The 27,217-nt window shown below is 36.0% G+C and overlaps 2 protein-coding genes across 10 annotated transcripts; both read right to left on the bottom strand.

Moving 5' to 3' along the window:
* Positions 1–149: 149 nt before the first annotated feature.
* On the bottom strand, positions 150–24,610 carry susd1 (sushi domain containing 1). Of its 8 annotated transcripts, none has more exons than XM_065250968.2 (20): positions 24,507–24,610; positions 16,483–16,634; positions 13,253–13,402; positions 12,961–13,110; positions 12,370–12,522; positions 9,147–9,326; positions 8,775–8,954; positions 8,516–8,695; positions 5,891–6,070; positions 5,628–5,807; positions 5,193–5,369; positions 4,261–4,440; positions 2,255–2,419; positions 2,075–2,166; positions 1,352–1,538; positions 988–1,081; positions 656–911; positions 533–572; positions 330–423; positions 150–248 (listed from the first exon to the last, which is right to left on the bottom strand). In XM_065250968.2, exons 2-20 carry the CDS (start codon positions 16,532–16,534, stop codon positions 206–208), a joined length of 2,733 nt encoding a protein of 910 aa, XP_065107040.1. In that variant the 5' UTR covers positions 16,535–16,634; positions 24,507–24,610; the 3' UTR covers positions 150–205. The 8 variants fall into 8 exon arrangements, with proteins under 8 accessions (XP_065107040.1, XP_065107039.1, XP_065107042.1 ...); XM_065250967.2 differs by lacking the exon at positions 24,507–24,610 and adding an exon at positions 19,847–19,977; XM_065250970.2 differs by lacking the exon at positions 24,507–24,610 and adding an exon at positions 17,002–18,173 and having other exon boundaries at positions 13,253–13,390.
* On the bottom strand, positions 24,522–27,072 carry LOC135732712 (uncharacterized). 2 transcript variants are annotated; one of them, XM_065250975.2, is made up of 5 exons: positions 26,402–27,072; positions 26,096–26,259; positions 25,366–25,605; positions 25,034–25,210; positions 24,522–24,715 (listed from the first exon to the last, which is right to left on the bottom strand). In XM_065250975.2, the coding sequence occupies exons 1-5, from the start codon at positions 26,656–26,658 to the stop codon at positions 24,522–24,524; spliced, it is 1,032 nt and encodes a 343-aa protein (XP_065107047.1). In that variant the 5' UTR covers positions 26,659–27,072. The 2 variants fall into 2 exon arrangements, with proteins under 2 accessions (XP_065107047.1, XP_065107048.1); XM_065250976.2 differs by having other exon boundaries at positions 26,458–27,068.
* Between the last annotated feature and the right edge of the window lie 145 nt (positions 27,073–27,217).

Below are 27,217 nucleotides of genomic sequence, written 5' to 3'. Positions count from 1 at the left end.
TCCATTTTATTTATTTTTCTGGAAATGTATTCACTGAGTGTTGCTCTATTGTTTCCCTAAAATATATTCAGTATCTTGTTCTACCTTTCATTTGCATCTATTAGTCTGTTTGCGATCACTGCTAAAGATGACACAGTCAAACTCATCAGTATCACAAAATTATCTGCTTTATTTCAAGACAACAGAATTGAAATACAAAGATGACTTATAAAACTGGAGAAAATCTGGGACTGGGCTTTTTAGAGTACCTGTAAAACAGGAAAATTACTAGAAACAGTGCTGAAAAAAACATAACACATGAATTTAATGCAATAATACCGTCCTCTCACCAGCTGTACCAATATCCAAAAATAATGACTGAGCCGACTGCACCTATTAATCCAACGGTTACAAGAGCAGACACCTTCATGATGAAGGATGCTCCTAAAAGCAGAGAATGAGAGAGGAGGAGAATAAATTTTTTCTATACAACCACTTTCAAAGTTAGACATTTTAATCAAGACATGGTGTATTATTGGTTTGGGGTCTTTACCTCTGACTTTGGCCCAGATTATACAAGACTGTTTTCTGGACTACCAATGGAAACATACAGAAAGATATTTACGAAAGTTGGAAAAGTTTAAATGCATTTATACGTAAAAAGCACCCCTCTCACCCTTCTCCACTGACAGACAGTGCGCAGAATAATATAATAGTCTCTTCCGTTCTCCAGGGGTGCGTTGAAAAACTTTTCATATAGCCGCTGGTCCCCTACAGTGAAGTTCATGTCCATGGCCAGACCCCTGAGCTGTATCTGAGCTGTGACGTATCCTCTATCACACATCTGCTGTGTGGAGAACCGTGGACTAACAGATGAGCCGCAGTCAAACAGCAAAACACCCTCGATGGGCACCACAAATACCTGGAACATACTGGGCACGTAAAAGTATTAGCTGATACATTTGCCATATTTTACATATAAGATGATATGATTATGTCATTAAGTACCATATTGAGTCAAGTGAATTGGTCGATCTCCGTAATCTGAGAGTGGGCAATGGATCATCTACTTCAGTGTATTTGACATCTGGTGTGGTGGGGACTAGTGAAGTACAGGAACATATTTATGTACAGTACATAAGCCAAATAACTTTTAGACATGCATTGAACAGTAGAAAAACGTTTTAGGTGGCAGTAGCTGGTTTACGCTGGTCATCCTTGCCTAGCCTGTCTTGACCAGCTTAAAAAGAGACCAAAACACAGCTAAACCAGCTTGCTACACCAGCTAAAACCAAGCTGGGACATCAGCAAGAACCAGCTCACCATTTTTTTTAGTACATTTTTTTGCACACTGAGTAGTTTTTGTTTGTACCTGGTATGCTAGTATTTGCTGTAACTTTAGTGGTGGCTCGTGTTGACTGGGCTGTGATGGTTATCGTGTAGTTTGTGGCAGGCAAAAGATTTAAGCAGAGGACGGGCCACATGGCAGAAGAGCTGAAAAGCTTTTGCCCTCTGTCACCGAACGCTTGCTCAAAGTCTCGCGAACCGACATACGTCACCTGTGTAAAATATTATGGAGAGCTTTGTTTAGGACTGATGTAAGAAGAATGAAACAATAGAGATATACAGTACTGCGCAAAAGCCACAATGCATCCATTAGATTTGTTATTTTAGCTTTGGTAAAATAAACAGAAAAAAAAATCAATAAAACAGCTTTTATAAGCTAAAGTGTCAAGAAGTGTAAGCCCACCCTTACACCTGACCAATAGCAGGAAACTGCAGGATCTCTTAAACCTAAATGAAATTAAATTCTAATTTCTATTTCTCTCCAAATGAGTTCAAGATGTGCAAAAAGAGGTCACATTTTTGCATGAAGAAGTAATATTTTAATTTTTCTTTGTGTATCTTAATAAACAAAGCCTAAGAGTTTTACAGTATATCCAAAACTATGTCCTGATATCTATCTATCTATCCATCCATCCATCCATATCTATATCTATATCTATATCTATATCTATCTATATATATCTATATCTATATCTATATCTATATCTATATATATATATATAATAGAATACAATTAAAAATTACCCACAATGTATGTCTCCGTATGGCCCTCATATTCTGCTTGCCAGCGTAAACATGTTTCATTAACCACTATCACGTCATTTATGATCAGCTTGACCTCTGAAACACACAAAATCACTTTCTGTTACTCTTATATTCTGTTTACATTAGCTTTAATATCTTAAGTTTCATTTATGAAGATGTTCACCTTTGCAGTGTAGAGTGGCTACCTGCCACTTTCCTGTGATGTCACACATTGAAATGTCACTTCCTGTGTGACTGTAATATCCAGTAACACAGCGATGGATGGCTATAGTGCTATTGTCCCACACTACATCTGCGTGCGGTACGTCTGGTGCAGGGCCACAGTGGGCTACACAGACAAAAATACACACATTTTTAAATTCCTAACTTTGTTAGACCATCTTACACTCTTAGAAAAAAGGTACAAGAAGGTACAAGAGTTGTCACTGGGGCACTACCTTTTCAAAAAGTATGCTTTTGTACCTAAAATGAGCATATTGGTACCTCAAAGGTATACCAAAATGGTACATATGGCTTTTTAAAAGACACCAGTGACAACTTCAGAGTGATGTCATAGGATAACCTTTTTGGTCCCCAAAGAACCATACAGTCAAATGTTTTTAAAAGATAAAAAAATTTTCACTACAAAGAGTTGTTAAACAGAAAGCTTCTGTGGATGTAACATGTTCAGCCAAAAATGGTTCCTTGATGACATCACCTTGATTTTCAAGAGTGCAGTGAAGCTGAAAAAGTCTTATAGTAGAGATGCACCAATATATCAGACAATAAGCGGCATTAGCCGGTAAAAGCAATAGTTAAAACTGATAGTTAAAAAATAATCTGCCGATTATTTGGATTAATAGAGGCCAGGAAACACATCAAATTGTTTTGTGTGTAAGGTTAAATCACTGATTTATAGTGCTCATAGTAACTACCTAAATGTTATTAATTCATAAAACTTAAGAAATACTTTTACCTATATTACCACATATGGCAAAAAGATAATTACTATGGCCAAAAATATGTTTTAAATATATTGTTTTTATTAAAATATATTTTTAATAAAAACAAAGCTTGATTTAACATATTTTTTAATTTGGAAATGTTTTGTTTTAACTTTCATATGTTAACATATATTTCAAAATGTAGTTTAAGTGTAACAAATACAGTTATAGTTTTAAAAACCATACAGCAAAAAATATTTGTGGTAAAAATATAAATGTTTGTATAAAATGTATAAAGTATGTATAAAATGTATAACTATGTATAAAATGTAAAAGAAGTATATATTTTGCAGTAAAAAATATATTTCATTTTAACCGTTTCAAACCTGATATGTTTACAGGTTTGTAACATACAAAGGTTTTTATTCAATGTGATATTAATATAAATGTTTTAAAATATATATTTTTTAGTTATTTATGTATTTATTTAAAAAAAAACTATTTCAAAATATACAAACAAAATGGCCAAATATATTGGTTAAAACACACACATTTTTGTAAACATGTTTTTAAATATATTTGAGAACATATATTTTTTTATATATTTTAAAATAAATAAAAAACATATTTGAAAAAAAAACATATTTGAAAATATATATTTTTGCCGTATGAGACCATCTAATGGTAATATAAGAAATGTTTAATTATTTAATTCATATGAGTTATGAATGTTAATTTGAGTAACCGGTTTGATTATGACCAGTTACTTTCAAACAAGTTGTTGAAATAGAGAGCATACAATTTTTATTTGCATTTCTTACAAAATCTGGTGTCATTATCATAATTTAAAAGAAAGTATAAAAGGTAAAACCACCAAATCATGACAGTAATTGGCAGACATCACTCCTAATAATCAGTTTTCGGTGTTTGCAGAGAAATTTATTGGTGCATCTCTACTTAATAGTTAAGCTTGTTAAAAAGCATGGTACCAAGCTTGGTATCAAGTTAAACATGTACACCCAAAAAAGTCTGGGTTTCAACCCATTGTTTAATCAATTCTAAACATTTTTGGGGTTTCTGTATTTCTAATTTAACCAAGATGCTGGGTTTGTCCATTTTTGACACAACGCTGGGTTAAATACAACCCAGCATTTTTATTTTTTTAAGTGCACACGTTAAGCAACATTACTAACTACTCTTTATTTTAACATGCTGTATTTATAGTTGTGGAAATTTAATTGTTTACCTGTACACATAACAGATATTTTTTCCCATGTTCCATCTGATAAACATGTTGAAATGTTTTTGTCTCCTCCCTGTTTATATCCATATTTACATTTGTATTCAACAACGCTACCCAGTGTAGAAGTTTTGTTCCAGTTTAAATCGGTTAGTGGGAATACTGGGGGAGGCCCACAGTTTATCTCTGTTCATTGAGACCAGTAAAGGGCATTAGAAAAAATATGCTTTAAAAAATAGTGTGCTGACCATAATTTGTATGACATGACGCTTATTCATGTTTTACTTTTGGATTAAAGGAATAAATTACCCCAAAATCGGAATTCTCTCATCAATTACTCACCCTTGTGTTGTTCCAAACCCATATGAGTCTTTTTCTTCTGTGAAACACAAAATAAGAACATTTTCAAGAATGTTTCTTTTCTAAACAATGAAAGTAAAATAGTTGACGTTTGCACTATATTCATTCGATAATTTTTTTTTTTTTATTGAAACTTGTGACCTTAAGATGCACTGTAAACCCGCAGAAGTTAAATTTACTTAAAAAATTGGAGAAATTGGAAAATTGTTGCCCTACAAAAAACGTATGTAATGTGAACTAAAACAAGTGTACATTTAACTTAACAACTTTTGTAATTTCAACTTAGCAGTAAACCTAATTTTAAGTCGATTTAACATAAAATTATTAGTAATATTAATTGTTACTAATTGTTATCAGAAGGAGATCATCTCATGCATATAAATTTCTTTTATGCTCCAAGAAGGAATTTAAATCATACGGGTCTGGAACGACATGAGGGTGTGTACATGTGACATCATTTTCATTTTTGCGTGAACTGTTCCTTTAAAATGTGACCTCAAAACACGGTATTAATTTACGATGAATGCATAAAATAGCTTAAATGTTGTGAACCACAGTTTTATCCGTGCTGTTAGTACCTTCACATCGCATGTATACTTTGCTCCACTTTGCGTTTGAGTTACAGATTGACACATTTCCTTCACCGACACCGTGGTATCCAGCTTCACACCTATAAAAGGCCACAGAGCCCATGGAGCTGTTGTTCCACATTACAACCGAATGACGCAGAGAAGGGGGCGAGCCGCAGTCTACTTCTAAATAAACACACACAAACTGTACATCTTTATTCATATTACATTCATGAAATACAACGAGCCAAACAAACATTGTACACTTAAACCACACTTAAAAAAATTTATGAAAATCATTGCATTGATTTACAAACCGTCAAAAGAGCATTTATTGTACTTTTAAGAAAGGTATCACCACAGGCACATCATGCACCAAATATTTTAAATATTGTATTGTTTTCACTGTGTGAAAACAATACAAGATGAAAATGAAAGCTATACCTTTACAGAGAAAATCAGGCTGACTCCAGATTCCCTCTGTATCACAAACTGACGTATCTCCGTTTCTTGCATTATAAAACCCATCAATGCATTTATAAAACACTTTGGAGCCGACGCCGCTGTCTCCTCTCCACATCATAACTGAGAGAGGAAGAGCGAGGGGAGCTCCACAGTTCACAGCTAAAAACAACAACAACAAAATCATCTCAAAGACAGGTGATTTATTAACAGATTATTACTAAACATTTGTATCATACATTTACCTTCGCACAACAAAGTTGGTTTTGTCCAATAACCGTTTCCATCACACACAGATATATTATAGCCTAGTTTAGCGTAGTAACCGCGTTCACAGCGATACTTTACAGTGCTGTTAAACGTTACTTTGCTATTCCAGATTTGTATCGTGTTTGGCAGTATAGGGGGATTTCCACATATAATCTCTGTTGAGGAGGAAATTACATTTACTGTAGTTAGTTACTGTATGATTAAATCACTGCTGTAAACATCAAAGTCATGTTGTTGTTGTTTAAGGTTATAATAATATTAACCCCTTCGCGTTACAATGTACAGTGAGAGTAAAATTGCATTATTTGACAGAAAACTTCATTACGTACAACAAATCAAAAACAAAAAACTAAACATGTCACATATCTTTGGAAAGCTTTGGAAGACCCTTTTAAGATACAATTAACACAGCAGGTATTAGTGTAATAAACAGACCACTAAGGGGTTAAAGAAAACTCACAAAAGCAATAAAACTGAAATGTGAAGCATTGAATCAAATATTTTCAGTCTTTTTATAAAGCTGTACAAACCAGAAATAGTCCGCTGCACATTTAACACTTGGCACTGTATGTTTGACATCATTTTTGTATGCAAAGATATGTTTTTTCCAAAAGTTCAGCACATTCAACTATCTGAATAAAATCTAACTGCTGTCATTATTTACCTTTACTGTAAAAATTTAACTTATGAAAAGATACACTGATATATTGGCCTATAATCTATATCGGCATATAAAACTGATTGTGTAAAAACAGCCATTGATCAGGTCATATTTAACGCTATCTTATTTTACGAGGTGGCTAATACGTATTAACTCTTTCCCCGCCAGCATTTAAAAAAAAGTTTCCAGCCAGCACCAGCATTTTTTATGATTTTCACAAAAGTTTAATGTCTTCCAGAACATTGTGTTTTATAAATATATTAAATATATCAAATGATAAAAAAGACCCTCTGCTTATAAATAAAAAAACTGAAAAAAACATTCTATCCTATCTTCATTTGTTTTCTTTTTATCACCTCTTAAAAAATATATAATTTTAAGCAAAAAGCTGAGGTAATAGCATTTTTGTAAAGGACTTTTGTTACGTATCAGATTCAGAACGATGATCAAAACATACACAGAGTTTAAACTGTTTTTAAGTAAGTAAATGCTTAAATGTTGGTTAAGAGCACCACCTAGTGGATAATAGCGGAAATATAGATTGCCGTAAAAACTCATCAGGGAAGCGTTTTCTCTTAATTGATGAGATAACTTGTCAATGACGGGAAAAGAGTTCATATATACGACTACATTTGTACATTTCTGTACGCTTTGCTTTTGCCCCAGGACGTGGGGATAGGGGTGGGTTTTTTATGCTAATCATATGTTTTGTACAATTCATTCATACAATTAGCCAACTCGTCAAATACGTACAAATTCTCACGAGTCCGGGGTGGTCAGATTATATCCTGAAAATCAATGCATCAAAAGTCATACTGTATGATTATTTTGAATTGGGTCACAATTAGGGATGCTTAACGATTAATCACGATTAATCGATAGCAGAATAAAAGTTTTTGTTTACATCATATATATGTGTGAACTGTATATAATAACTTTGTATAAATAAATGCACGCACATGCATGTATATATTTAAGAAATGTTTACATGTGTATATACATTTGTATATTTACTTATAATTTATATTATATATAAATACCTAATATATATAAAAAAAATTCTTATAATTATACATGCATGTGTGCATATTTATATATACATAATTATCATACACAGTTCACACACATATATGATGTAAACAAAACCGCGATTAATCGTTAAGCATCCCTAGTCACAATGGCAACAGAATTGCAGTTTGTGCGCTCTGCACTTCTAGGATTTCATGACATATTCATTTGAAACAAGCAGTGAAAACCAAAACTATCGGTATCTTTCGGTATCAGTAGGTGTCATTCCAAGTAATCGAATATTGGTATCGGACAGAAATGTTGTATTTGTATAACCCTGACCACAAACACTTTCAACACGAACAATAGAAATAGTGTTTATTTTGTGTTCCATGAAAGAGTGAACATCAGATTTTGAATAAAATGAAGGTAAATAAACAATAAAAAAATGTTCACTTTTGGGTGAACTATACCTTTAAAGGTGCAATGTGGGACTTTTAGCGGCATCTAGTGGTGAGGGGGCGAATTGCAACTAACGGCTCAGTCCACAGCTCACACCTTTCTTTCGAAACGCATAGAGAAGCTACGGTAGCCGCCACAGGACAAACACATCATCATCTGCGATAACGTAGTGACAAAACGCGCTCTATAGAACCATTTAGTTTGTCCATTTAGGGCTACTGTAGAAACATGATGGCGTGAAATGCTGACATTAATGTAAGTGGACTCGCAGTGTATGTAAATAATAATGGCTTATTGTAAGGTGGTAAAAACAATACAGTTCAATCAGTTTGTAAGATCTTTATACACCACTGATAATATAGTTATGTATATTATATTGCATTTCCGTCAAGAGATCCTTCTAAAAGTTACACAATGCACCTTTAAAACAAATCAAAAAGTCTTGTTTCAAAGTCAAAAGAATTTGTACCTTTACAAGAAAATCTGGGATCACTCCACCGACCGTTACTTTTACACACTGACACATTTTCTGTATCCAAACTGTGATATCCAGTTTCACAGCTATACAGAACCACAGAACCAATCTTACTGACACCGGTCCAAAACAACACTGAATGGGGGAGGGCTGGGGGAGAACCGCATTTTATCTCTAAACACACATAAACACAATCTCAACACATTCTTTGATCATGACACCGTCCATCCAAATATTAAACAGCGGCGTATACCTTCACACTGGAAGTCAGGGTCTGTCCACGTGCCGTTAGGGGAACATACCGATACGTTTTCACGTCCGCTGTTATAAAACTGCGAGTCACACTCATACACCACCACTGATCCCATTCGTGAGATTTTATCCCAAATTATTTTTGAATGAGGGAAAAACCGGGGGTCCCCACAGTCCACTTCTATACATGAATAAATAATAGTATCGGTTAAATGACAGCAAATGTATTTCAGTAACATGCTATGTTAAACCAAAAAATTAAGAAATGCATTTTGGAGACTCTCTTATCCAATGCAACTTTCGTTCCATATATATTAAGGTATTCATTCTATAGATTAAATCAAATTTGTATTTGTTCAAACATACACAATACCTTCACAGACCAGGCTGGGTCCGTCCCACCGTCCGTCCAGACCACAAACTGAGGATTTTGTTCCCCTCTTCCACTGGAAACCCTCCATGCATCTGTACTGGAGTTCACTGGTGTAGTGGGTTATAGTTGGGGAGATCTGCTCAGCGTGAGGGATTGATGGAGGAGATCCACAGTCTATCACTAAAGAAAACACACATACAAGGTCATTTATTTTAAAGTGCACCTATTTAATTGCTAAAAACAATGTTATTTTGTGTATTTGGTATGATACAATGTGTTTGCGTGGTTTATGGTTAAAAACACATAATTTTTCACATACTGTACATTTTTGTAACTCCATATATACCGTTTTTATCAAACGCATTGATTTTGTACAAAACTCATCGATCTGAAAAGCGTTGTCCCTGATTGGCCAGCTAATCTGTATGTTGTGATTGGCCTGAATACCTCTGACGTCAGCTGGAAATGTGACGCCTCTTACCATGTTTGAAAGATTCGCTCACAATGCTATAGATGGAAATCAGTCATGTGACCTTTTACGTCATGCCGCCATCTTGAGGACCTACCGAGTACCACCAAACCACTGACAAGCATTGGCTAGCTTGCTACGATTTACGGATTTCTTATCTTTTCCTGTCTATGATTCTTACAGATACAGTAAAGGGCTACGAAAGACGTCGCATCTCGACTGTCATGAAAAGAAACGCTACTTTAAAAAAATATATCTTGGTTAGGGTGTGAGGCCTACTCGATCCCTGATTCGTTCTTCCAGCCGCTGTCCGCTGCTACCGAACTACCACTATTTTACAATATAAGAAGGCACGACACAACATGAAACTTTGCTCGAAGGATCACCTGGATCTCTACACATGAACGCGAGCATTGAGAACATTGTTTGTGTACATGGAGTTTACTAAAAAGAAAGGTTTTGTACAAGTGACTTTGGCTGTTATGGTGTCCGCTTGTCATCTCTGCCAGACGTAAATAATCGATTTCCGAATGCGAATGAATGAATCTCATATGAGGCTCCTTTTTCAACTAGAAGGTCAATATTGTTTTTCACTTGCGACAAAACAACGACTTATCCGTGCATTTTTATGGAATTATGCTTTAGGAGATATCAATCTTTACTCTCCTCCCTCCTTACGTCGCAATTGGAGATCGATACATCTTGACTGGGAAGAAGGCTGCGAGCGGACGCCAAATCATCCAAAGTCAGTTGTTCAAAACCTTCTTTTTAGTTAACTCTGTGTTCACAAACAATGTTCTCAATGCTCGAGTTCACGTGTAGAGACACAGGCGATACTTCGAGCAAAATATCATGTTGTGTTGAGCCTTCTTAGTGTTGTAAAAATAGCGATTTTGATGCTCACAGCATATTGAAGGCATTGCTTCTAGTTCTTTTGCGACCACTTCAGCAGGTCCTCAAAATGGCGGAAGACAAGTGAGTGATGTCAGCTGATATTCATGTATAATAACAGGAGTTAACTTAAAGGTGCAGTGTGTAAATTTTAGCGGCATCTAGTGATGAGGTTGCGAATTGCAACCAACTTGTGTAGTCCACTGCTCACCCCTTGCTTTTGAAACACATAGAGAAGCTACGTTAGCTGCCACCGGACAAACATGTCATTGTCGGAGACAACTTAGTAAAAAAATTGTCTGTTAAAGGAATATTCAATTTTCTTAAAAGAAAAATCCAGATAATTTACTCACCACCATGTCATCCAAAATGTTGATGTCTTTCTTTGTTCAGTCGAGAAGAAATTATGTTTTTTGAGGAAAACATTGCAGGATTTTTCTCATTTTAATGGACTTTAATAGAGCCCAACATTTAATACTTAACTCAACACTTAACAGTTTTTTTCAACGAAGTTTCAAAACGATCCCAAACGAGGCATAAGGGTCTTATCTAGCAAAACGATTGTCATTTTTGACAATAAAAATAACAAATATACACTTTTAAAGCACAACTTCTCGTTTAAATCCGGTCGTGATGCGTCAGCGGGACTCGACGCAATACGTCATGACGTCAAGAGGTCACAGAGGACGAACGCGAAACTCCACCCCAGTGTTTACAAGTGTTGAGAACGAGGACCGTTCCTACGTTGTTGTATGTCAACTGATACTAATTAATGTCTTTGTGTCAGTTTATTGTTTACAATGGTCCGCAAATGTGCGTTTTATATATGTAACACGTGACCTCCCTACGTCATTACACATTTACGTTAGGTCGCGCTCGACCGAATTTAGACGAGAAGTTGTACTTTAAAAGTGTATATTTGTTATTTTTATTGTCAAAAATGACAATCGTTTCGCTAGATAAGACCCTTATGCCTCGTTTGGGATCATTTATAGTCCTTTGAAACTCCGTTGAAAAAAACTGTTAAGAGTTGAGTTAAGTATTAAATGTTGGGCTCTATTAAAGTCCATTAAAATGAGAAAAATCCTGCAATGTTTTCCTCAAAAAACATAATTTCTTCTCGACTGAACAAAGAAAGACATCAACATTTTGCATGACATGGTGGTGAGTAAATTATCTGGATTTTTCTTTAAAGAAAATGGAATATTCCTTTAAGGGCTTCTGTACAAAAATGGCGGCACAAAATGGCGACTTCCATGTAAGGGGACCCTCTTTGTATGTAGATAAAAAGGTCTTGTTCTAAGGTAATAAAAACATAACGGTTCATTATGAAAGGTCTTTGTACACCACTGATAATATAGTTTTGTATATTATTTTGCATTTCTGTCAAGAGATCCTTCTAAAAATTACACACTGCACCTTTAAAGGCTTACAACTTACAAGCAAGAGAAGTTTTAAAAGTGCACATTTTTTATTTTTCTTGCCAAAGGTGACAATCATTTTGCTAGATAAGACCCTTATGTCTCATTTGGGATCATTTAGAGTCCTTTGAAACTGCAATTTTAAACTGCATTAAAACTGTTAAGTGTTGGGCTCTATTAAAGTCCATTAAAATTAGAAAAATCTTGGAATGTTTTCCTCAAAAAACATAATTTCTTCTCGAGTGAACAAAGAAAGACATCAACATTTTGGATGACATGGTGGTGAGTAAATTATCTGACTTTTTTTTAAAGAAAATTGACTAATCCTTTAATCTCTGCGTAAAAAAGCTATTATGTTGCCCTAAATACATCAACCACTTGGCAAATTCAGGAGAGCCCTGGCACGACATATCTACAAAATCAAATGTGGCTTCATTCTCACCTTTGCAGTACGCTGGATCCCGAAGTGGATTAAATGGTTCACTTCCATCTTGGACGGTGTAACCCGTCTGGCACGAGCAGGTGAAATCTCCCTCGGTGTTGTGACAGAGAGCTCCTACACCACAGATATCCTGCACGGTGCACTCATCTATATCTGAAATCAACAGCATATTCAATCTTCTTATAATAACATGCGATATAGCATGGAAAGGACTATAGCACTGTATGTATTTTGGATCTTTACATTAATAATAATAATAATAGTAACATTTATTGTATTCAGTATGTGCATTTCCTAGCATGCATTGCTACTCCTGTTTATTTGTTTGTTTGTTATACTAATAAAAAGATACAAATTCACATTCTCTGTTTGCCACTGATGTCTCTGAGGTCGTTGATCCACAGTTACTCAATCAGTTTTGTGAAACACCGTGACTGTGAAATGAATACATTTCCTTGCGACACTGTGGTCACACCCATCCTGTAAAATCTGTGTACTATCTCTATACAAATCTGCAAAACAACTAAAGCTGTGATTAAAAAGTGTATAAAACAACCATACATTTATTGATTTTGTTAACTATAAACTTACCGTGGCAGTACGTCCCATCATTGGGTATGAATGTTGTCATGTGATTTGATGGGCTGTAGCCTGTGAGACAGGTACAGTAATAGCTGCCGTATGTGTTGTGACATACAGTATGATCTCCACAGATTCGGCCCAGCTGACACTCGTCTTTATCTACGTATAACATCAGAACAACAAGTACACCTGTCACTTTATGTCGATTTGGCCATACAAACTGTATTAGGTGGTGATATACAGACAGCACAATGCATTCACTTAAATTCATTAAGCCTATAAAAAATGTGGTTTATCAAACCTTGACAGTAAGTTCTTCCGTTGCCTACAAATCCATACATGCAATTACAGACTTTCCCTCCCGATCCATCGGTTTTGTCATCACATGTGGCATTTCGATGGCAAGATGCACAAACATCCACTGTGTCGGCTCTAACTCCTGTATATGAGACTAAAGCCAATAACAAGAAAGAAAAATTTAACGTGCACCAAAAATCTTTTTTCACAAGCTTTTGAAAGGCTAAACAAAGTTACTATTTAAAAAAATGCTGGGTTGTAATTAAAAAAGCAACTAAATCAATCTGCTGGGTTGTAATTAAACCTATGCTGGGTTGTTTCAACCCCAAATGCTGGGTTGTTTCAACCCCAAATGCTGGGTTGTTTCAACCCCAAATGCTGGGTTGTTTCAACCCCAAATGCTGGGTTGTTTCAACCCCAAATGCTGGGTTGTTTCAACCCCAAATGCTGGGTTGTTTCAACCCCAAATGCTGGGTTGTTTCAACCCCAAATGCTGGGTTGTTTCAACCCCAAATGCTGGGTTGTTTCAACCCAAAATGCTGGGTTGTTTCAACCCAAAATGCTGGGGTGTTTTAACCCAAAATGCTGGGGTGTTTTAACCCATTGTTTTGTCAAATATAAACAGTTGCTGGGTTAATTTAAGCAAGCGGCAGGGTTTATGAAGTGTGCATACGACGGACACTTCACTATCCCATGATGCCCAGGGAGAGGAGTTATCCAACGAAGAGGCATGCGGCTGTTTTCGCGCTGGAATGACATGACGTGATGAAGTGTAAAAATTTTACGTGATGTATCAAGATGGCGGATGTAGTATGTCCGAATCTTATTCCTACTACCAGGATTCATACTATAAGTGGCACCATGCCCATTTAAACTCGGTCTTTTGAGCCAAATGGATTTTGTACACAACCTCAAAATCAAAGAAGCGTCCATTAATCTGTTACTTTCTATTAATCTGTTTAATATGCATAATATTATGAATTCTGTGCGGCATCGTTGTCACTTTTCAGAGATTTTCACAATTTTGTGTTTTGGGGGGGTTAATGGTATTTTATGCATTCTGGCTTATTAACACAGTTTAAGAGTTGTAATCATCATGCTAAACAAACACAAGTGTCAAAAAAAAGTTGAGCATGTGACGGAGGATTTCTGGGCCAAACTCAAGTTTCAGAAAGTTTTTTTTGAACATGGGTACCGCTTACGTACCATCAGTAGCCATTACGTATCATGGGCACTTTTATGGGCACTTCCCCCGGAAAAGCATGCCCACACGTCAATCAAAGTGAGAGCGAGGATGACGAGGATGCTCTTTAGCATTGTTCCCTCGAGTAGAAGTCATTTCAGCATCACTTCACGCGACAGCTTTGTTTTATATTAACTCTTTCCCCGCCATTGACGAGATTTCTCGTCAATTAAAATAAAACGCTTTCCTGCCAATGACGAGAATTTTCGGCTTTCCACAATACCGCTATTATCCACCAGGTGGCACACTTCCGCAACTTATACAACCCGGAAGTAACGCCTCACGTGAAAGAACTCTGTATGTTTTAAAGATCGCTCTGCATTCAAAAATCCTTCACAAACATGGAATTACCTCAGCATTTTTGTGTTTTTGAAGAAACCTACCAATATTTGAGAGGTGAGAAATAGAGACCTAATGAAGAAAAATGCTGGCGCTGGCTTGCAACTTTTTTTAAAAACGCTTGTCAGCTTTCCAAGTAAGCCAGCCTTATCGATACAATGGATATGGTTTGTTTATCCGGGGTAGCAGCAGAGTTTTGCATGTGTGTTAGTGTAACGCTGGACTTTGTATAAAAGTCCCAACATCCCAGATGTTTGAGTCATAAGCGGTAAGTAAAACTGCTTCTGTGTTATGTTGGAAAATCGGCGTGTAAGTCCATATAATGTAAAGGACACAAACATGTAGTGAATCATAAGTTATCCAGAGAAAGTGGGTTTGTGTGTGTTGCTTGCTCGTGACTCGCTCCTCCCGCTGGAAGCCTCAAGGAGGTCGTGTTTTTCCGGAAACATTCGCTAGAGCAGATCTGTCTTTTATAAATCTGATAAAAATAAAGACTCTTCGGAGATATAAAGGATGTAATACTAATAGGTACTCAAGATTAACATGAGGTAACCATTGGGTCAAAGGGGGACAAATCCATCCATTAGATAAAAGAAACCCATAAAATGTTTATTTTTGACCCAACAATGGGTTAAGACAACCTATCATGGATTAAATTACACTTCTGAAAATAATCCAGCATTTTTTATAGTGTTGATTTTATGTACAATACGCATTAAAGTAAATTTACAGTAAATGTCATGAAATTCCTGTTTACAACTTTTTATTGCTATATTTAAACTTTTTACACTGAAAGACCGTAAAATGTCAATAATGCAAAACAAGCATTTCCACAAGTGATCTCTGATGTCTAGACTGCATATACAGTATATAGGGATGCACCGATAGGATTTTTTTGGGCCGATACCGATTTAAACAAACAACTTCTTGCCGATACAGATGCCGATACCAATATTAAACACTTGTATACAATCCTATACAGTTGGTCTATTAGCTAGTTTATTTCTGCATCAAATTATTTTTACTGAACATGGATTGGATCTAATTAACATTTAACTGACCAACATAATAAGAGAGGCACAAATTAAGCTAAAACAAATATAATAAGACAGCATGACAACCTTAAAAGTTGGTTTTTGCTATTCAGCATTTATTTTATTAACAACATTAACTCATTTTTTTTTTTTTACATATAATGGATTTCTTTATGCAGTTAATTAATAAACAATCGGTATCGGCCTTTCTCGTGCTATTGCCGATATGCCGATGGTTTCAAATTCATCAAAAATCAGCCGATAAATATCGGCGGCCGATACATCGGTGCATCACTAACAGTATATAATATATACACAATTGTATGAATGATGCTGCCAGTTAACTAAAACAATAATCAATTTTGTCAAACAATAAAAAAATGCTGGGTCGAGCCCAGCAGTTGGCTTAAATTAACCCAAGTTTATATTTGATACACAATGGGTTAAAACCACATAGGGTTGAATTACAATTCAACAAGCTGGGATCTTTCCTTTATAACCCAACACTGGGTTGAAAATAAATGATAATTTTATAATGAATGATAACCTACATGGGGCTCTAATTGTATTAGAAACAATAATATAAGATTTATTTCCCTGTAAATATCTGATACTCACCTTTAAGAGCACCTTGAATCATCAAAAAGCACAAGATCACTATGACCGTCATCGCTGTTTGTCTCTGTTCCTGCCAGCTGAAAATATCACAAGTTTCTCATCCACATTTCTCCTAATTTCCCCTTAAGGACCCTCCTCCTCCGATCTGAAGTCTGTTGATAGGAGTGAATGAGTTAGTTAAGGTCAAACACATCTCTTTTACAGTCATCTGAAAGACGTAGTGGTCTCTGTGGTTTGTGAGGAATGTCTGTCATCAACCGCTTTGACACATTTAGTTTAATTTTATAACCGTTCATTGTGAAGCCCACAGAAATTGCCCCATCATTGGCCACATGCTGATTATGGCTATTTTCGGCTTCCAAGCTGCTTTGCCAATACCCATTCTTTGATATCTGTGCTCTCATATCTATAAAAAGCTCCCATGTCATCCACTGTATGTCACATTATTTAATTTCTGTACATTTGTTTAAAAAAATACAAATGTAATCATTCTCAATTCAACTCAAATTAATGTCTTACCTTTCAAAGCTGTAGTTCACGTCTACATAGTTCTGCTGCAAAAGAAGCTACTTATTTTTCTTAATTAATGTCACAATATAATCATTCTTACAAGATCACATAGTTTGGTATAAGAAAAAAGTCACAAAAATATAACAAATGTAATTTACACTAGAAGTGCAGCGTTACTCATCTATAGCATGAGCTCGGGTGAGGGGGTTGAGTTATCCCAGTTTGGCAGTGATAGATAAGAGTTTCCTACCCTATCACCCACCCCACATACCCCCAAAACACACACACACTTACACAGCGAACCCCTCCCATCACAGCACACACCCAAAAACATCCGGAAACCTCAGAGCAAGTCACTTCCTGCACCTGACTCAAACATGCGCAATATAATATGTACTGCTTTTCTTTAAATATACAAATACACAAAAGAAGTCATGGCAAAAATGTTGCCAGTACATAATGTCATTATACACTTACAAAGAATGTGTTAATTTTTTACACATTACTGTACGGTAAGCTTTTAACACATTATGTCTCATTTTGTGTTGATTTTGTGTTAAAATATAACACATGTTGTGTTAAAAGTAACACAAAATGTGTTGTCCCTGCTGAAAAAACCAGCATCAAACCAGCATGGGAATTATGCTGGTTTAGCTGGTGGTCACAGCATACCAGCACCAAAACACAACATATGCTGGTATGACCAGCATGGGATGCTGGTGCTAATGCTGGTTTAGCTGGTGCTGATGCTGGTTTGATGCTGGTGCTGATGCTGGTTTGATGCTGGTTTAGCTGGTGTTCACTAGCAAACCAGCACCAAAACACAACATATGCTGGTCTTGCTGGTATGCTGGTTTTTTCAGCAGGGGTTTCAATAATAACACATAGATGGGTGGATTCTGGGACAACGCAGTTAGTGTGTTGTCCCAGAATCAACACTAATGTGTTATTTTTAACACATTCGTTCTAAGAGTGTATGTGCTTGTTTCACTTGGAACGGCACCAAATAATAACTTGGGAAAAAATATTTGGCATTTTTCATGTGTGTAAAAATCTTCTAGGAGCAGTCCAATAAATAAAGTATGTGAAATACATAATTCACAAAAACAAATCTGTCCCACAGCCAATTTAAAATATTAAAACTTGCTACCCACTAAGCCTCTTTGTCACCCTCATTGACATTAGATAATGTTTTTACATTATATTTGTAGAAACATACATCATTGGTTTTAAGACAATGTGCAAGTTTTTTTAGCATACAGAAAGTATGCAACTGTACATATACATTTATATATTTGGCAGGTGCTTTCATCCAAAGCAACTTACAGTGCATTACAAGGTATACATTTTTTCAGCATGTGCTTTTCCTGATAATTTTTTTAAGTGTTAACGCAATACAATACCGCATGTTACCATGGACCACAAAACCAGTCATAAGGGTAAACTTTTTTATATATATAACTTGAAAGCTGAATAAATAATTGTTTTCCATTGATGTATGTTTTTTTAGGACAACATTTGGCCGAGATACAACTACACTAGTCAACATTTGAAGTGAAAAAAGACCTTTCCTAAAAGTTGTCTTAAAACCAATATCTGTTCCTGTCTTAGGACAACTTTGATGAACGTTTTTGATCCACTTCAAATGTTGACTAGTATATTTTAAAACTGGAATCTGAGGGTGCCAAAAAAACGAAATATTGAGAAAATCGTCTTTTAAGTTGTCCAAATAAAGTCCTAAGCAACACATATTATTAATGATAAACACATTTGTGATATATTTACGGTAGGAAATTTACAAAATATATGCATGGAACATGAATTTTGAGCCATACAATGTATTGTTGGCTATTGCTAGAAATATACCCGTGCGACTTCTGACTGGTTTGTGCTCCAGCATCACAAATATAGATACGAAAGCCCAAGTAGCTTTGCCTTCGCCTTCTGAGAATATAGTTGCCAGTATGTATACGGTTAAAAGATGGCTGTGTCTCATATGACCTTGTTATTTGTACACAATGTGACTATACAAATCACAACATATAAATAGGAAAATGTTGGGGCTATTCTGTTACTTATTGAGAGCAGTATGCTAGCTGGAGCCATTTACTTTCAGTCTTTGTGCTAAGCTAGGCTAGCGGTGGGTGAGTCAGACAGAGTTACAGCACGCACAAAGACAATGAAGGTATGTATGGACTTATCTAACTCCGGGGGATAAAGTGAATGAGCTAAAATCACAGAAAGTTGGTGTGTTCCTTTAATCTCCTTAAAAAGAAATCATATTAAGGAAATATTATTCAAAACAAATGAACTGATTTACTACAGTATGTAGACATATATTTACAACACAAAGCTTCCTACCCCAACCATATAAAGAAACTCTTTTAGATCACAAATCACTTCTAAAGGACAAAAGAATACGCTTGGATTGTTCTGACACAGAAAATTATTTTCTCTCAAATAGAAGATTTCAGTTTTTTTATATTATGCTATCTAATGTTGGCTCCTCCTCCTTTGATCCTCTGAAACTGGTATGGAAAAAATACTTTGGCACTAATCTGAATCACAAAGATTGGTCTAATATTGGCACGGTTATGCATGTATTTTCAGACTGTGACATGATCAAGAACTTACTGGAAAGAGAAACACAAAGTAGTACAGAGGATCATTGGTAAATCTTCAAGGGTCTATCTCTTGAACTGTAAAGCTCAATCAAGATTAAAAATGTGTGCTACATCTTTGTACTTTTTTGGACAAAAAAATATACTTTGTTGTGGTCTACTCCTCAGGTCCCTTCTGTGGTTGACTCAAATTGACATTTCCTTGCCGTTTAAAAAACTAACCTGTGACTTACACTTGAGGTCTAATGATTTTTGGCATGTTTGGTATCCTCTGTGCAATTTCGTTGAGAATGCTCTTGATTCTTGTTTAATTCGGTGCTACCCTTCACTCGATCATTGAACTACCATTGCATGATGGATGACTGTATATATTGCTATGAGCCACAAGTTTGCTATTTTAAATCTATAAAAACAAAATAAAAAACATAAAAGAGAAATGAAATAACAAGAAACAATAAACAACATCTATTTAGCATTCAGAAGCTTGGCCCACTCTCATCACTGTGTGAACTACACCAATACACATCAATACACGGAGTTCAGTTAATAACAATTAAGCATAATTCATAAAAGTTTAATTCTGAAAGTCTGAGAGAAAACGACAAACGATCTTTTTAAAATTAAAGTACATTTTGGTGCAAATAACCTTGACTAATGTAGGTGAACTCCAAAGTCGAGAAGAAATCAAGACTGACCTGTTTACATATAATACCTTCCTGAAGTGCACAATTTATTAAGGTACATTATTACATTTCGACATCCAAACAGCTTTCCTTTTTGGTTGACGTGGTCAAGCGGTCTTTAGTTTCATTCAAGCAGTGCCAGCTGTGTTTTTGAAGAACCTCCACGGTTCACTGCAATCTTTATTATGTAACATCCTTTTTCAGGTCCCGCCCAAAGTTTTTCTTGTATTTTAGATAAAAACAGGATACTGTGCATCACATTAAGCAGGTAAACTAGGTTGCGAATGTGGTTTCATGTTGATGTTTAAAGGTGCAGTAGAAACATCTTGTCAAAAGGTGGAATATCCAAAAAATGCTTCTGGTGCAAGAATATGTGAAATCGAAAAATTCCAGATCCAAAAAGCATCAAACAATAACACAAAGGCAACATGAACGTTTGTGTTTTTTGGGTGACACTTGTACATCTTGAGGCGTCTCCAGTGTGGAGCCCCGCCCATCAATCTGCTCTTGACATATAGAGTGGGAGGAGCCAGAAGAGATCGACTGAAGACGCCCGCACACAAGCTCGGCGGCGTTCCCATCGGAGGCAGACACATCCGTTACCGTCCTCTCCCGTAAGGACATATCATCGTCATCCTCATCAATCAGCACCACATCCGTCCGAACGTCCACCTGGATGCACGGAAAGGTCTGCACGTCTTCTGAACTTTCCATGTTGCTGGAGTCAATATAACCCATTAAAGACGATTTATCCACATCCAGTGACGCGTCAATAAGACTGTCCTCGTGGCGTAGATATTGCATTTCTTTTAGGTTTTCGAGATTAGAAACACTCCATACAGTACACGGTTGTTCATTGATGGCAGTTTCTTTGACACCATTTGCTGCGACATCTAATGGATTCGCTTCCCGTTTGTCATCATTGCGCTCCAGAGGGTTTACAATGTTATCAGATGTGACCTGTAAGGTCAACGGCGATTGATTTACGATCTGTCGAGCCTTTTGAGAATTGTTCATCGTACACTTTTGTTTCTTCACACAAGTTGTCTTGCCACCACAGCCTGGCAGAGTGAAACAGAAGAGACACGTAATATAAAAACATGTATTTTGATCAAAACATTTTTATTAAATTTGTGTGCAGCAAAGGTTTAATGGACCCGGGACGATCTAGTAACAAGTTACGCTTCAGGTCCAACCACATGTGATTATTTGCCAGGTGAACAGTTTATCCAATTGTCATCCAAACATTCAATTGAAGTACAGTAACAACATATGGATGAAATATAATTCATAAGTAATTCATACTCACCATTATTAGCATTGTCTTTTGAAACCATTGCAAGTCTTTGAGAGCGCTGCTAAAAGAGACAGGTCACATCTGTACCACGGATAGTATAAACAAAATCCCCTCTAAGTCCTCTCAGGATTAAGGATTTTTCCATGGAATTAACCTTTCGCTCCTGATATCAACCCAACCCAGATGTTGCATGCAAAGCCTGACTTCATGCTGCAAACGTTCAATCAGTAAGACAACTTGAGATGAAGAAAAATGAAGAAACTACAGAAGTGCATGAAGGAACAAAATGGAGGCTGGGCAGAGTTGAAGAAAAAGATATGAAGACTTTAAAAGCATTAAAAATAACTCAAAAACCCCAAGAGACTCCAAAGCATTTCAAGACGAAAGACGTTCGGTATGGCGTGCTGCTGTCACTCGTAAGGAACACTAAACAGATATAAATAGATAAAAAGTGTTCAGATACAAAGCTCACATAAAAGCCCCTGAAAAATGAAATACAGTGGTTTTACCAAAGCTTAACATGTCACGAACTTGCACACATTTGTGAAGACAGCATGAACACACGGATCACACATGACTGCACTCTTAACGTGACAGAATCAGGTCTTTATAAATTAATCATATTTACCCGACTATGACTACAGAAATGACCTCACCAAACTGTATACAAAAGCCATTTACATTTCTAGCATGAAATAAACAATGACTTGCTTTTCTCAGACTACGTGTAAGAGCTGTCGGTATATTTGAAAAACATTTATTGGAGTATAAGTGTTTCTTAAGCAGGTGATGTGATGTGACTTATAATCAGGGTTTTTGAATTTTTCCTAAATAGATTAAAAACATTTGTATTTTGTTGTTGAGAAACGATTTTGAACTTGTTTCCTCTGCAATATTGAAGATCAGAAAACACTGCATCTTTTTTGTTATTTTTACCATGTTTTCCCCATTTCAATTTTATTAAAAAAAATGCAAATATAAATATTATTTTTATTATATAAAGGAATATTTACTTTTTGTCTATTCATGCTAGTAGAAATAGAGTCAGTGGGGAGGTGGTTTCAAATATTGTTTTGGGCAATAGGGGCGTATTGAAGTAACATGAGCTAGCTCTGAGTAAATATTTTGTAAAACCCAATCGTCATATGCTGAACCCTCACCAATAAATAATACACATGAAGCACTTAGACATGTGGATAGAGACAGAGAGAAAGTGTGAAATATTCATAAGAAACAGCTTTTGACAGTAATAGACTTGGAGAAAATGGATTTTGAAATGGATTGCCCTTCTCATGGACAGTATAGTATGCTTTACAATAATTTGAGGGAGAAATACAGTTAATTTGTGGTAAAAAGACATTTTATTTACATTTAACACTGTTATTTACATTTTACAGTCCACATTTAACACTGTTATTGCAACAAAAAATGCTAACTATTTTTAAACTCTTTGTATGTTATGATAATCTGATCTCTAACAAAATTCCTTCCCAAAAATGCAATTATTTCAGCTTTTTGCAATAAATAGAAAATATTTTTTAAGACAAATACCCATATTTAAGAGTTTATAGAGAAAAAATATATGATGAAACTTTTTCCCTGTTTTGTTTGTTTGAAAGCAGAGGGTCTGTTCTTTCATTTGACATATTTTTATGTTTATACATTTTTAGAAGACAATTTTCCTGGAAGTCATTTTGTGAAAAATGCTGGCGCGCAACTTTTCAAAAAATGGCTGACTGCGAAAGAGTTAAAGAGAAGAGTTCACATAAAAACGAAGTAATTATTTACTCCTTTTAGCCTTATACTGTTTGAACCCCCAATGTCTTTGTTTGTTCTTCAGAACCCAAAAAGTGTTAATTTGAAAACCCTTTAAGGGATAGTTCACCGTAAATTAGAACATTTGTCATGTTTTAAACCTGTATGCATTTCTTTATTCTGTTAAACACAAAAGATAATATTTTGATGAATTATGATAATCACACAGTTGACAATACCCATTGACTAGTATCTTTTTCCTACTATGGAAGTCAAAGGGTACCATTCATTGTGTAGCTACCATAACTTATTAAAATTTCTTCTTTTGAATGCCTTCAGGGCACTTAAATTGTAAAGCATACCGTAAGTGGAGTTATTTTTTAACACTTTTGGGTCATTTTAAAGCTTCAATCCACTCCCATAGTAACCAGAAAACCAAAAAACAACACAAGAAAAGAGATTGGGGGATAAACTGACAAGAGGGTGAGTATATAAAGTTTTTGTTTGAACTGTCCTTTTAAGACTTCATGTAAATGAGCACTGTTGTGATTGGCTTATGCTCAGCCTGCATATGCATAGTCCATATTTTAACACGAGTTAAAGTGTTAATAAGACTGTAACATAAACAATAATCAAATATTTTTAAGGGAGCCATTTTGGAATAAAGTTTTAATAAAATATCTGGGTGGACTTTTTTGGAAGGGACATATCATGAAAATCTGACTTTTTCCATGTTTAAGTGCTATAATTGGGTCCCCAGTGCTTCTATCAACCTAGAAAATGTGAAAAAGATCAACCCAGTAACTTAGTTTTGGTAAACGATTCTCTGCAAGCATGTGTGAAAATAGGTCATTGAAATTTGGCTCCCCTTGTGATGTCAGAAGGGGATAATACCGCCCCTTAATCTGCACTATCCAACCACAGCACTGCCATTTAGTGCAGAGATCAACACCTACTTTGCTCACACCTACAAAGTGGCAATTTTAGCATGCTATAATAAATTATCTACATGGTATTTTGGGCTAAAACTTCATATATGTACTCTGGGGACACCAAAGATTTACTTGACTTCTTAAAAAAGTCTTGTGAAATGTCCCCTTTAATGTTGTCACACTGTTTATTGTCCTTTCTTTAAGGATGTCTGAGATACATCACTACCTCTATATCATCTCCTCATGTTGATTGTCTTCGAATCTTTCCTGAGATGTACAGGTTTCTGGTCCGGTTGTCCACCAGTGAAAACGCTGATGTCGTTGATGGTTCAGTGTCTGTGATATCACTGAATATAATGGTGACTTGATTCGGTAAAGACAGAGGCTTCATGTATTGAACAGATACAGTCAGAGGAGCTCGTACCACTTCAACTCCTAAAGTTTACAAAAAATATTATGGATGCAGAGTGTTGACGAATAACACGTTTATGCAATTTTTTATCAACATCAAGACTTTAAAATGTACATATCTGACAGATATTTTTTCAAAAGCGACTTGCAATACTCTGAGCTATGGGAAAGCTACTGAGCTACAGAAAAATTTGATTTTTATAATCTAACCAATTCTTTAAAAAAATGAGACTAAATGATAAAAAAACATTTTACAAAAGACCATCCCATGTACATAATGCAAATGCTTTCCATTGATGCTCCACTTCATAACTTTTCTGTCAACCTTAAAAAAGACCTTACCTTTCTGTTTTTCTATCTCTGCCATGCACCTGGCGAACATCCACAGCGAGGGGACCGTGAGGCGTGTGAAGCCCAAAAGAGATGCAGAGAGTGAGCAGAAGTCACCAAACACCCAGGCACACTTTACACCTGTGATCCAGGGAACAGCGCAATTGATGGACCTCAATGAGGTCAGATCTGATACAAACAGACACAGATCAACAGCATCTATTATAGCCTATCACCTGTCAAAAGTACAATTCATTTCTTGGAAAACCTTAAAAAGAGGAACCAAGATATTCCTGTGATATAATGAAGGAGCATGAGCCATAAGATCAAGCTGAGTCTCATACCGTGTGTGCCCTCCGTGTCAGGATGAGCATGGGGTTTGTATGTGCCGTTAGGAGAGAGGAGAGTCAGTGTGCTGCTCCATATAAGCTGCTGATCTCTGGATGCTTTTAAAGAAAGATCCACCTCCACACCTGCATTAACAGCCCGATACTCCAATATTTGAGCCTGAAGCATAAACGGACCTTTCTTCAGCTCATCTACTGCCTCGGGTACAATCACCTTTTGACGGACACTCAACAGACCTGCAAAACACATGCATGGTTTGTTGCCTTATGAGGGCATCACCAAGAAATTTTCACTTCAAATCAAATGGGATAAAGTTTATTATATTGTGCGTAACTGTGGTAAGATGGCCGCCAAATGCGGACGTTTCACTCAATTGGCCAGCAGCGTGGGCGAGACATCTAACCTTTATACATATCTATGGGCACGACTACCAAAACACACTTGTAGCCAATCAGCAGTAAGGGGCGTGTCTACTAACCGACATTGTTTCCTGGGTTGCGTATGTATGGGGCGGGTCTAACAAAAGAAGGTCCAGATTCTATTGGGGTAGGGGTGTGTTAGTTTAGGTGATTTCAAATGTCAACATTGGCTTTCAGAGATCATGCACCCCACCTTTAAAGTATAAATGTGAGGAGAAATAAGGAAAATAAATGAAAGAAAACAATAAAAGAAAATAAAGTAAATTATACATTAAAATAAACATATAATAATACTCATAGATCTTACCCTGGGGACTGAGTCTGAACTTATCTGAGCACACAATCATACTGATCAATCTTCTGAAGAGAAACTGAGGGTAACACAAGGGCACATCTCTGAAAACACTGTCAGGATAATCCCAACCATAACCTACAAGACTGCAGAACTTCCTCAAAGACACCACATCATACCTGAAACAAAAAAAATCTTTAAAAAAAACATTTTATTAACAATCATTCACAATATACATACATATAATACAGCTGAGAGAGGAAGAGATTGATTGAAAGATTGATGGATCGTTTTTTATATATTAAATTCAGTTAAACCTACCTGCAGTTAATCAAAGTGAAAACAAGCTCGTGGTTTGTGTCGTTGATTTTTCTCACCTGTCCTCTCTTTTTGCGGAGAGACTGATGAATGTATCTGATCATGAGGTAAACTGATCCTGGCAGAGCTTTTCTTCCGTCAAACACTGTGTTTGTTTGAAATAATGTGTGAGAAGTGTAAAGCGAATAACAAAGATAAACCCCAGACACGCCTGACACAACAGCAAACAGTGTGCTAAAGTTCTCCATATTTCTGTTCATAATACTGTATTCATTTATTAGGAGAACATTTAAACAGAGGTTCAACGTACAAAGTTAAGTTAAAACGATCAAAGATTATATATATTAACGACGCGCCGCAATTCTATTCTTGTGTGTGGGGAAAGTGCAACGCTCTAGCAAAGAAAGTCCCGCCTTCTAGTAAAAACAGCCAATCAATTAATCGCTAGCGATTGACGCTTTTCTGGAGGAGGAGCTCTTTGATAAATAAAACAAACTGAAGTGGTTTATTTAGCGCAATTTGAGCTTTAGAAACCAATTTTCAGGTACAATTAATGTCAGATTAAATTGTTGGTTGGAAACATTATGTTTTCGTGTGGCCGTAGCAAGCGATTTGAAAGATCTAGGTCTTCTCTCATTTATGTAGATAGGACTTGGTCTTGTATGACTGAAAAGCTGCCCGACAGCGTTACAAATATGGCCGCCGAGTGACATGACTTTCCTTAAAGAGACTTTTTGAGTTTCTTCTGTCTGTTTACGAACATGTGGAGTGGTTTTAAATGCGATGGAAGCGTTTTATTGCCCTCTAGCAGTAGGGATT

This window comes from Paramisgurnus dabryanus, chromosome 5, assembly GCF_030506205.2.
Source record: "Paramisgurnus dabryanus chromosome 5, PD_genome_1.1, whole genome shotgun sequence".
Classification (NCBI taxonomy): Eukaryota; Metazoa; Chordata; class Actinopteri; order Cypriniformes; family Cobitidae; genus Paramisgurnus; species Paramisgurnus dabryanus.
This window is presented reverse-complemented; position numbering and strand designations above follow the sequence as displayed.

Coding starts and splice junctions, on each gene's coding strand:
- susd1 (XM_065250968.2), bottom strand. CDS start 16,534: ATGACGGTCATAGTGATCTTGTGCTTTTTGATGATTCAAGGTGCTCTT. Junction 13,111..13,252: donor CGGAAGAACTTACTGTCAAG/GTTTGATAAACC, acceptor TGTTATACGTAG/ATAAAGACGAGTGTCAGCTG. Junction 5,370..5,627: donor GCCTGATTTTCTCTGTAAAG/GTATAGCTTTCA, acceptor GTGTTTATTTAG/AAGTAGACTGCGGCTCGCCC.
- LOC135732712 (XM_065250975.2), bottom strand. CDS start 26,658: ATGAACAGAAATATGGAGAACTTTAGCACACTGTTTGCTGTTGTGTCA. Junction 26,260..26,401: donor TTCACTTTGATTAACTGCAG/GTAGGTTTAACT, acceptor TTTTTGTTTCAG/GTATGATGTGGTGTCTTTGA. Junction 24,716..25,033: donor AGAGATAGAAAAACAGAAAG/GTAAGGTCTTTT, acceptor TGTAAACTTTAG/GAGTTGAAGTGGTACGAGCT.